At 40.0% G+C, this 12063-nt stretch overlaps 1 protein-coding gene across 1 annotated transcript in view; it reads left to right on the top strand.

The window, feature by feature from the left end:
• Positions 1-12063, top strand: part of rbm20 (RNA binding motif protein 20) — a 63010-nt gene that overhangs the window by 25387 nt on the left and 25560 nt on the right. Inside the window, exon 2 of the mRNA XM_074662908.1 lies at positions 7808-8819. Coding sequence (XP_074519009.1) covers positions 7808-8819 — 1012 coding nt within the window. The remainder of the gene's footprint in view (positions 1-7807; positions 8820-12063) is intronic.

Here is a 12063-nt window from a genome sequence, read left to right as displayed (position 1 = left end):
CAAATATTTGACATATTGTTTTTGTATCTTAAAATTCAGATTTGGAATAATCAGTGTGTTAAACCACTGAGTCACTGTGCAGAGTTGTTTTCTGTGTTTTTAGTTTATATAGTTAAAAAAATCTATGCCACAAAATTAAACAGATTTTTGGAAAAGTTTGTTTGTAGTACAAAATGAAGCATGTTTCAGGCTAAAAGGATTTCTTACTTTACAGGAAGGAGAGTCAGAAAAAGGAAAATATAAAGACAAAACAAACATACACTAATGTGAGTTAAAAAAGAAAGTTTTAAGCAAAACAAAGAAAATGAAAAGATGTATGAATCTATAGAGAGCAGCTGAGCTAATGAAAAAATAAAATAAATAACACATGAAATCACTTGTACAAACAGACAAGTCATGTGTTTTTTATTCCTGAGAGAGTGTAAAAACCACAGCCAGGAAAAGGTCAATGAAAACACTTTTAAGGATCTGTGAAGGACGAATGAATTAATGAATGAATTAATGAATGAATTATTTTTCATGTGTTTATGTCAAAGGTTGTTTTGGTCTGAGGTCGTCAGACTTTTCTTCTTTCTTTCGCTTCCTGTCAAACTTTCTGAGGGACAGCTTTAGTCAGCACACACACTTTAAAAGCTTCCCTATGTGTCGGTCGACCCCCGTCCTCACACACACACACACACACACACACACACACACACACACACACACACACTCTCACCACTTGTGACTTCTCATCACATGCGTCTCCTCTCCTCGCCCAGTGGTCACCGCCACAGAGAGGCCGCCTCACTCCCATAGGGTGAAGCCCAGTAGCTGTGATGTTATGCTAATGAACATGTGGTCACGTTAGCGTCATGCTACAGGGCAGAGACATACGCCAGCCTCAGCTGCCGGGCCGGCCAGGCTTCAGGCTATAGGGAGGCAGTGCAGAGTCTGATATCAGAGGTGTGAGCTCGACCTCGGCAGCCCGGCTCTCCAAGGTTAGTGTGTGTGTAACAAACCTCCAGGTGTGTGTGTGGAGTGTGCAGTGTGAGGGTTTGGCAGCTGTGTGCTGTTGGAGTTTTGCACAGAGCTTGGATTTTTACCCACGGTGCAGCTGCAGTGTTTGGGCGTAGTGGATATTTTGCTGGGGGAGCTGGTCTGGAGCTGGACTGACTTTGGATCCTTCCTCTAATGTGTTACTTCCCCTCTGAAGGTCTGCGGACTGATGGACTGGTGGACTGATGGACTGGTGGGGTCCATGTGCTGTTTGTTTTTAGCAGGAGGCTGCCTGACAGCTTTAGGTGGTGTGTGTGTGTGTGTGTGTGTGTTTGCTCTGACTTACCCTCTTATTGGGCTGACATAAGTTTCATCTATCCAAAGATCTAAGTTCTCATCTTTAAAAGTTTCTGTCGTCTTTTGTTCATTGTTGAATTTTAGGAAATTAAGGTTGTTGAGTAAATCTTACTTTTTCTAATAGTTGAGCCTTTTTATAAAAGCTGATTTCTCTGAAGTAGTGTGTCTGAGCGTACGGTCTTTGAGTGTATTTTGGTGAACAGAAAACACGTTTGGTGTAACTCCAGCTGGATGTTCAGATGAGCACGTTGAGCTTTAAATCAAGAGTTTAGTGTCGTAAAGAAGAAAGACAGAGAGAGAAAAAAAAGAAGTTATATACTTTATACACACTTACACCTGTTCCATTACAGGTGCTCCATGAGTTTGGATTCAGAAATCTGAATAAACAAGTTGTAGCAGGTTGTAAAACATTGGGCGTCTTCTGTGAGATAGTTTGGGTCTTGAAGTGTTTTTATTATTTTGTGCCGGCTCTGAAGAGGGGCAGGCTGTAACCTCAATATCAAAGAGGAATGTAATACATTAAAATAGACTTTAATAACATTTGAAAGGCTTAAAAACACCCCAAGGATTCATTAAAAACAGCCATGAATGAGACTTTGTGAACTGTTTTCTGATTTCATACGTGGAGTATTTTAGTATTTGTAGGAATCCTGGAGAAAACAGTGGAAACTAATGAAATACAAATTATATTTATATACACTTGACCTTCTCTAACTCGATTGAGGGATGTGTAAAGTAGGATATTTGGTATTTTTGCTCAAACTTAATTGAAAATGTATATTTTTGCATGAGTACAGAAGAAAGTATGTTTTTGATGTTTCAGATGATTCCCAATTTGTTTGTTATTAAATAAGTTTGTTTTCTTCCTTCTTATATTAAAAAAACAACCAAAACAATAAAACAACAATCAAATAAAAACTAACAAAACAAATAGGACAAACCAAAAAACAACCAACCCAACAAATAACCACACAAAAACAACAAGTAAACAAAAAACAACCAAAACCAAACAAAACAACAACCCAAAAAAACAAAAACAACCAACCAACCACAAACAAACAAGAAGCAACCCAAATCAAAAAACAATCAACCAAACAAAACAACAACAAACAAAAGAAACAAAACAAAACAAAAGCAAAAAACAACAAAAAACATGAACAAAACAAACAACAAAAAAACAACCCAAACCAAAATCTACCAACCAAACAAAACAACACAAAACACATAAAAAACAACCAACCACAAACAAACAAAAAGCAACCCAAATCCAAAAAAAAAACCAACCAAACAAAACAACAAGACACAAAATGAACCAAAAGCAAAAAAACAACCAAAAAAAAAAAAAACAACCAAACAAAACAAAAAACACATAAAAAACAACCCAAACCAAAAACAACCAACCAAATAAATCAAACAACAAACATGAAAAGCAAACAAAAAACAACAGTAGGGAGAAAAAAAGAACAAAAACATACTCAAGCAAAAAGAAAAAAACATAATAATAAAAAACCTTTAAAAAAACAAAACAAACAAAAAAACATTTAACATTTCTCTTCAATTTTACAGATTATTTTCTTCTGCAACAGGAAGCTCATCCTAATGCCTTTTCAAAATAGCTGTTTATTATTTAAAGAAATAGTAGAAATAATATAAATTAATTTAGCTAAAAAACTTTTTGTTTTGTTTTTATCAATGGGTGTACTTTTATCATACAAACTAAAAGAAAAAGCACCTGAAAGCAGTTTTTAACATACAGTTTATTTTTCTTCTGTTTTAAAATGTTTGCCTGGATTTGGAAATCATAGATTTTGTAAAATTCTTTTAAATTCAATGTTAACAGGTGTCAATGAGAATTTAATCATGTGTGTATTATACAGTCTATGTGTTCTGATACATGCAGTCCACATCACGTTTCTCTCGCGATGGTGTAAATAAAGCTCATCAAAATTTAACACCTTTTAAATGATAATTATAGAATGAAGTGTAAAGGTCAGAAGGTTAAAACAGCCTTCACACCCTGAATTCACCGCTCGTGTTGTTGGGTTTGAAAATGTGACAAATGAAAGAAAAACACATCTTTGGATTCAGTATTTTAACATTTTGCTCAGCAAGCTTTCCCCCCTCTGTGTCCAGCTCTTAAATCCTCCCCATTAGTGGTTTGAGTGTATTTGACACCTATATTCCCGCTCTCCATCATAAGATTGGTCTAAAGTGTTTGTCTGGCCGTGCCAGCTGCCTGAGAGTCCATATTAGTCTATCAAGGACACTGTGTGTCAGGATGGCAGAGGGCAGCTCCAGTATTTATAGCTTTGAGTCATAAGTTGGAACAGTGTAGGTCTACCACTCCATCAGCAAGCATGCTCACTTAAGTGTGTGTATAATGGGCTGTGAAAGTGGGGACGCTCGATTGTCCAGAGGCAGTCAGATGTGATAACTGTCGTCTCTGTGTAGCAAACAGGCTCCTGGGAAATGCATGCTGACACTTCTTTCCTAGTTGTTTTGTTGTTGTTGTTGTTGTTTTAACAGTAATTATTTCAATAATTTTGTTGAAACTTGTGTGAAAAATGTAAATGCTCGAGCAAAGGAAGTGGATTTAGGATATAGATTTGGGACTTAACCCGTAGTCTGAGCCCAGATTCATCCACGTTGTAATTTTACGAGGTTTAAGTGATGTTTTTTTTAACAGTAGTTTCATTTTTATAACCTATAATTTTGGAGACATAAGTAACCCCATACCAGCTTTACTGATGCAGCATCCTGCTTTGGTACTTTTATTTTTAATATCAATAAGAAACAATATCAATTCTGCCAGATTCCTGGTGATGACGGTGCCTGAATACATCCAAAAAATATAAATGAGTAAAAATAAAGACGTAAACAAATTGCTTCACAAAAACACACGGGAAGAACAACAACAAAAAACCTCACCAAACTCACCAAACTGACAAACAAACATTAATGTCTCGGGGGCTAAAGTTTAACTTACAACAAATTCAAAGCTTGGAGTCATTTAAGGGAAACTATGATTTTCACAGCTCAGTTTGGATGTTTGAGCCATTATTGATTTTGAAGACTACATAATGTAGCGGCTACAAGAGTAGACCATCAGTAAACATTTTCATTTCCTGTAACTCAGAAATGGAACTTTTAACTAATGGTTTGAGTCAAACTTTTTCAGTATGGCACTTGTTGAGGACGAGCTTCAAACTCTGTATCAGAAACAAATGTGTGACTAATGTCTATGGGTAAAATACAGATTTTTACCCATTTTTAACCAGAGTGTGAACATGTGTATTTCTGCTGTAAGATCAGCTTATTTGAGTTGGTGTGTATGTGGTTTCTGGTGTTTCTGCAGCACTGCCTCAAGTGGACACTTGAAGAACTGCAGTGTTAAGCACTAGTCTGTATAAAACATGGACGTAGTCTCCCTGAGGTCACCCGTCTGTTTCCGAAACAGAAAACGAAGCAGATCGGCTATCACGGCCATATTGGTAGTGGTAAGGGCTTTGCGTACAGCCATAGGGCGCCTGTCGGTCACGTGACCCTGAGCTGTGCCTCTGATTGGATGAGCTTGTGATCTTAATATCCTCTGAACAGAGTTAGAAAAAAAATCACCCCCGTACAGTGGGTGCTGATAGTAAAATGATTGATTCAGACAGGAGACGTTTTTTGAACCAGGCTGTAAAAAGGTTAATTTCTGCTTTGAAAATGTTTTTTTTGCTTGGTGTGTTTGTGACTTCCTGTACTTACAGAGCCCCTCCAAAGTGGACACTTGAGAAACAGCAGATTTTAGCACTTCAGCATCGTCTCATATTCTTAGACTAGAGGTTGCCGCTTGATTTTAACCCATTTAAACCAAAGACTTATGCTATAAACACCCTAAAAGGAGCTGTGAGGAGTTTCTCAGTGATCTCAAAAAGTCTCTCTTCAAGATACATGTCCGATTATAATCCACATTTTAAAATGAGATTATCAGCGCCAATACAGGTTATTTCAAAATGCTACTCCTTAACTTCCAGATCAGGCCGACTCATCTGGAAAAAAACAAGGACACTGGACCAACTGGAGTCTCTGTCAAATGGGGTTAGCAGGAGTGCAATAGTTTGGTATGCTGATATTGATAAGAAATTGTGGTAATTTCTGAAAAAGGTGGAACCTGAAGTCAACAAACCTCTAGAGTCGGCCATTTTTTCTTTCCATTTCCCAAGGGCCATCCTTTGGGCCCCTCAATTAACAGCTCCCAGTTTACAGCTCAGCAGGAGTTTGAGTAATGGTTGTGATATGATAAGTTTATGATGTGACAGTGTCATAGCAAGACCACATCGCAACTGCAGAATCCACCAGAAGACAGAGCCAGAGGTGATAATCCTCAACGGGATTCAGTTGCACAAAGTCGTATTTAAAAATCAAAACGCTGGAAAATATGTGACGTATGAGAAATCTTCATGTAGAATAATTAGGGATTACGTCACATCAGATCTGACCGGCCTGTTACCTTTCAGCACGGCTGGTTTGGACACGTGGGTGGGCTGTGTCAGGTGCTTAACATAGATGATGTGATACATAGTTGAGTAGACTAAGTTTAGACAGCATGTGAGGACATCTATTAGAAATTGAAAGGACAGAGCAGTCAAACAGGGTCACAGCAGGAGAGAGTAATGGAGCTGTCAGTGCTTCACACGCATGATCCAGGCCGAAGGAGTCTGGTTAAAGTCTGTATTTTACTTTTGGAGTCACTTGGACTGGAATACAGAAAGAAACTCAGACAGGAACAAAAATTACTAAATCATTCACTTAAAAACAAAAAAAAAGTTAAAAAAAAAAAAAGGTATATGGCTAGCATCTATGGCTACCGAACAAAAAACCTTTCAAGTAAAATATACTAATTCAAATAAAGTGTAAATACATTACATTTACAGAAATGTTGTAGTGCAGTGACAGTGCAAAGGGTTCTGCAGAAAAATACTGTTAATTCACAGCGAAATGGCATTTTGTAACCATGAGTGAAGAGGGAACACAGTGGATATAAGACCCTGCTGTACATTTAAGGTATTACGTGGGGGGAACAGACTGTCTGTGCACCACTGCATGGACTGGCTGAGTAATTTTTCTTACACTGTTTTTAATACTGGCTAACATAGCACAGACCATCAACACATCTCACTTATTAACACAAAACACACTGTAAAATCAGTGGATTCATTGTCAATGCCGTGGAGCACGGAAAGCCAGTCCGCACTGTGGAGCACAGACGTGCTGTGTAGAGGTCGACCGATATGGTTCTTTTGGGGGCCGATGCCGATGCCGATGCTTTCCAAATTTGGGCAGCCGATGCCGATATGCATAGCCGATTTTTCCAATTTGATATTCAGGCCGATTGTTAAATAAATATATATTTATCACATTTTTGTGAAACGCAGCAATTTCTGAGCAACTAAAAGAAACCTATTCCAACAAGTCGTGTCCAGTCCTCTGAACATTTATTCAGCTTTCAAAACAATGAAATATTTTGTCTGAGTAAACACACAATGTAACAAGCAGTAGTAAACATTCACACTCTTCTTCAATGTCAAAAAAGAAATTTAAACTTATTAATATAATTTGAACAAAAGTATGTAATGTATCCAAGTGGTTCCACAAGTTTGAGGTGCTCATCTTTTTTGTGCCTGATCAAAAATTGCGTCATTTTATACAACGGATCAAAAATCGGCTTTTTAAAAGAAAATATGGCCGATGGCCGATAGAGACAAATGTCCAAATATCGGCCCGATATATTGGCTGGCCGATATATCGGTCTACCTCTAGTGCTGTGCCCCCTGTACAGCAGGGTCTAATATCCACAGTGTCACCTCCTCACTCCTGGTTACAAGCACCGTCACAACAAAAGTGACTTTGCTGTGAAATAACCGGAAAATAGTAAATTTAGGACAGTGACCAGTGACAAATTAAAGAAAAATGTTTCCAGGAGAGGAGTAGTGTGTTCTGTTTTGAGTTTCTTTGCTTTTAAAAATCTGTCATTGAACAAAGAGCTGCTCATTGTTGAAGCATAACCATGAGTGAGGAGGGAACATGGTTGCAGCTGCATAAGCTAAGATTTACCTACAATTTCCGGTGAAAAACATTAGATTGTTAGTACGGACATAAACCCTTATATAACAAGCTACAAATTTAGCTACAGATAATTATTGTCATTTTACATCAGAGCAGAAAATATAAAACAGGATTTTTTTCTGTTAAAAATGAGAAATAAACATGGAATGTTATTATTGGCGTAATTCTTAAAAAACCGTCCAGATTGCTATTTTACAGATTATCTCTATAGTTTTAAAGTTGTATATACTATTTTTGAAAAATAAATAAATAAATAAATAAATAAAAGTAGGATTATTTACCATTAAACTGAGATTTTTTTTTTTCACGATGTTGCCTTCAGGTCACGTTTCTTGAACCACCATATGTTTCTGTTTTCCAGTATCGGAGTGGGTCCAGTGGACAACGGTGATAAGAAAGGCCTCCAGGCTGGGGGTCAGCTGCCCGGCAGTGGGGAAGCAGGGCCTCAGCAGCAGAACCTCTTCCTGACCCCCGCCAGCCTCCAACTCGCCCAGCTGCAGGCCCAACTCACCCTCCATCGCCTCAAACTAGCTCAGGGAGGCAACACCGCCACCGCCGCCACTGCTCTGAATCAGGTTCTGTCTAATGTCGCCATGTCCCACCCCCTCTTCAATCAGCTACGGACTTCAGGGTTAGTGGGAAACCCTCAGGGCGTGCTCCCCACCGGCATGCTTGGGTTTCCATCATCAAATTCAACCTTAGGGGCTTTGGTGGGTGGGGGGTTGAATCAAAACCCAGCAAATCTGAGACTGAACCATCCTCCAGGAGGGGGCCAACAGGGTGGGGATTACGGGAAAAAATCAGGGCCGGCGTATCCGTCTGATACAGACAGACGCCTTCAGTTCAGCGTAGGTGGGGGAACATCCTCGGTACCAGTGTCTACCAGTGACGGACAGTTCTCAGGGGTCAACTCTCTGGCAAACAACATGAATAACGTCGGCTTCCAGAGAGATCTCTATGGGCAGGATGTGCTGGGGCAACAAGCCGGGTTTAGTGAGCAGAACATCAATCTTTATAACCCTTCAGGGCGTAAGGAGCAGTGGAAAGGCCCCGCCAACTTAAGTCAAAAGGTGGACATGGTTTCTAACGCTGCCAACGTATGGACAGCAGCTGGGCAGCCGATCCAGGCCAGAACAGAACTGTACAACCCAGAGGAGCCGACCCCAGACCCCAAGTTCAATCCCACCAGCGGGGTGTCTTCTATGGGCTCCCAAGGGTTTGGAGGCTACCAGCCCATGCACGGAAGTGAGGATACGCTATCTACGGGTACGCGGACGCTTCAGCCTTACCAAGTGAATGATTACCACGCGGTCACACCCACTCAGCTGCCGCATCAGTGCAGCATCTGTGACAAGAAAGTCTATAACCTCAAGGTGAGTGAGCTCAGAGCGCCTGTTTGAAAATAAACGATCGCTTTGTTTTCCGTAGAAAAAAGCTTCAGCTTAAAGGCAGAGTCTGCAGGATTTTCCTTAAAATAAAACGTAAACTTTTACAGGAATAATTCTGGGCCTCTAAACATGTGTGTCAGTGTCTGTGTCTGCCTCAACCCCCTCCTCTCCTCTGTGTTGATATCTTGGTTGTGTTGAGACGTTTCTGAGCGGAGAGTAAGCGTGGTTACATCAGCCAATCACGGTGCACCCAGTGTGCAAGTGACTTTGGCTCGATTTTTGCAGGTTAGCATTTTGCTAACCAGGTATGTGTCAGATACCTGTGATTAGCTTGTGCTAGCATGCCAAGTCAGGTGCTCGACTCTCAAGTCTCACCCACATACAAACCTGATGCTGCAGGTGGTTGCTGGACTGATAAATGTGTTTACGTAGCTTCGGTTGGAGGCTGTGGGTGTGGGCTGCTGCTGGCACTGATCCTAAGAGGAGGAGCCCAGTTTAACTGTCCCGTGTACTGACAAGAAACAAAAATCTCTGCAGGCCTAACGTTAAAGAATATACTTGTGTTGTGATGAGAAACAGCCATAGGAGTATTTTCAAACTAGTTTGGTAAATTTGCAATGGGTCAGAAAGATGATTGTGTAGAAGAAGAGCATCTTGGAAAGACCAACAGTGCGTCCCAAATCACATACTTCCATACTGTGTACTCAAAATTTTCAAATTGAGTGTACTAAGCATACTACATACTCACTGGCTTAGAGCGCGAATTTTGAGGGTGTAGTGCTGTCCCAAATCGCATACTGCCGAGCGCCGTACTTACCGGGAATGACGACATGATGTCGACCTCTTCTTCTTCTACGTCTAATTGTGACCGGCTTCCAGCGCGTTTCCGCCAAACACCGCCACTATTTGCCCGCAAATTTTCAAAGCCTTTTCAGTAGTATATTAAACACAGCTAATAACTCGATCAGCGGTGTAGAGTTTATTAATGGGGGTCGGTGCAGCTGACTGAGGCTACTGAGAGAGCTACGGGGGGCGCTGTGGCAGTTAAAATACATCCACAAATCAAATGTCTGAGTGGTGCTTCTGGTCATGTACTCACTGTGCAGGGTCTAACCCGCTTGTTATTATATTTACCTGGTTCACCGGGTAATGCTAGGGCCCCAGTAACTGTTAGCCCAATGAGCTTTGGCATTTGAGATAGCTGTTAGCTCAACTAGCATTAGCATAGCCCAGTGTTTCTCAATCCTGGTCCTGGGGACCCCCTGCCCTGCATGTTTTAGATGTTACCTCACTCCAGCACACCTGATTCAAATGAATGGCTCGTTATCAGGCTGGAGCAGAGCTTGGTGATGAGCTGATCATTTGAATCAGGTGTGTTGGAGTCGGGTCCCTCCAGGACCAGATTTGAGAAACACTGGCATAGCCTATCATTCACAGAACAAAACAAAAAAAAAAAACAAGTTACACCACATACACAACGTCAACAGCTGATGGTGCTTGGTGGAAACAACACGTGTAAAAAACAACATCAATAAGTTACATTTATACATTGCTGCCAGAGGAGGAAATGAGTGTGTTGAGTGTCCACAGCTGCATACTCAAAATCCGGGATGATTTGAGTACATCATCCTGGTACTTTTGCATACTCATTTTTTCGCATACTATGCATACTGTTTTTCATTTTGACGCAGTATACTCAAAATTTTGAGTATTTGAGTATGGAAGTATGCGATTTGGGACACACTACAAGTCTCTCAGGAGTAATGACGGGCACAGGCGTACCATTTTGTGAAGAAAAAGTGTGGAATGATTTCAGAAGAATGTCTTGCAGCAAAAAAATTAGGAGACTTTGAATATTCTCCAGCTGTAATCCAGAATATCATCAGAATATTTGGATTAGGGTAAGGTTAAGTGAGGTTAGGGTTGGGGTTTAGGTTGACAATCTGGAGAAACTTTTGTGCACAAGGGACCAGGACAAAACACGTGACATGACTCTGTAGTGGAGATCACTGCATGGGCTCAGGAACACTCCCACAAACCATAGTCTGTAAACACAGTTCACTGTGCCATCAACAAATGTAAGTTAAAGCTCTATTATAGAAAGAAGAAGCATTTTTTTGTGAACACTGCCTTCTTCTCTGGCCCAAAGCTTGTCTGGAAGACACCACGTCCTCCTTTCTAGAGAGGGACGAGATCATTCAGCCCTCTTATCATCTCTGATAATACAGGGGAGCATTCGTGCCTAAAAATGGCAGCTTACAGGTCTGTGAAGGCTCCACCAACCCTGGAAAGTGTTTTAAAACAACATATGCTGTTTATATGAGGAGCCAAATCGATGTGTCGTACTATCAGGATTTTTTGTTTAATGATTTTAAATCATGATTTTTGGTTCAAAAACTAGTTTCCTTTTCCTCTAATTTAAATCCTTAATTTAAGTCTTTGTTTATAAGTTGGATTGGAAAAAGTGGAGACGTCAGACCCTCTGAATAAATCTTAAAAACTGACTCACATGTAAGTAGGGCTGAACGATTTTAAGAAAAGATTGATTTGCGATTTTTCTGGCAGATATTGTGATTTCAATTCAATTAACGATTTTCTTCAAATCAAGCTTTGGGATATTCACATGTAGGGCTGAACGATTTTAGGAAAAGATCTAATTTTTCTGGCAGATATTGCAATTCACAATTTTTTAATCATCAATAGTGATGATAAATAATCTGTTTTCATCAACTTCTACTCCTATACAGAGGCTTTGTGTTGTTGACCTGCTTACCAGCACTTTTAACGTAAGGATTGTCTACAAATTTGTAAAACAGAATGTGTATAATCCTTGACACAACAGATCTTGAGTCAGTCAGGAGCGCTGCAAGAAATTGCTGCTTTGGCGATCTCAAAATTGCATTGTCCAAAATTGCGATTTCGATCTGAAAACGATAAATTGTTCAGCCCTACATGTAGGAATGGGTACCTTTCACACTTGAAACAATACGGTACAGATGCCCAATACCCGGCGATCAGTACCTGTACTCAACGGCACCAATTTTCTGTACTTTTTGTGTTTATGTGGTTAAAAATATCAATTTGTTCAATAATTAAATTTTTTTTTTTTTTTTTTACTTAACATATTTATTCTTCAATATATAACCTTGCAATGCTGTGTTCATGTCCAGCATGGATCCCGCCTACTCTTCCACTCCCTCACAGTCATAAGGATGCATTAAGGTACCTA

Source organism: Halichoeres trimaculatus, unplaced genomic scaffold, assembly GCF_033239565.1.
Source record: "Halichoeres trimaculatus isolate MK-OKI-2021-1 unplaced genomic scaffold, fHalTri1.1 fHalTri1_scaffold_2, whole genome shotgun sequence".
NCBI classification, from domain to species: Eukaryota; Metazoa; Chordata; class Actinopteri; order Labriformes; family Labridae; genus Halichoeres; species Halichoeres trimaculatus.
Note: the sequence above shows the minus strand (reverse complement) of the source record. Positions and strands in the feature narration are given on the sequence as shown.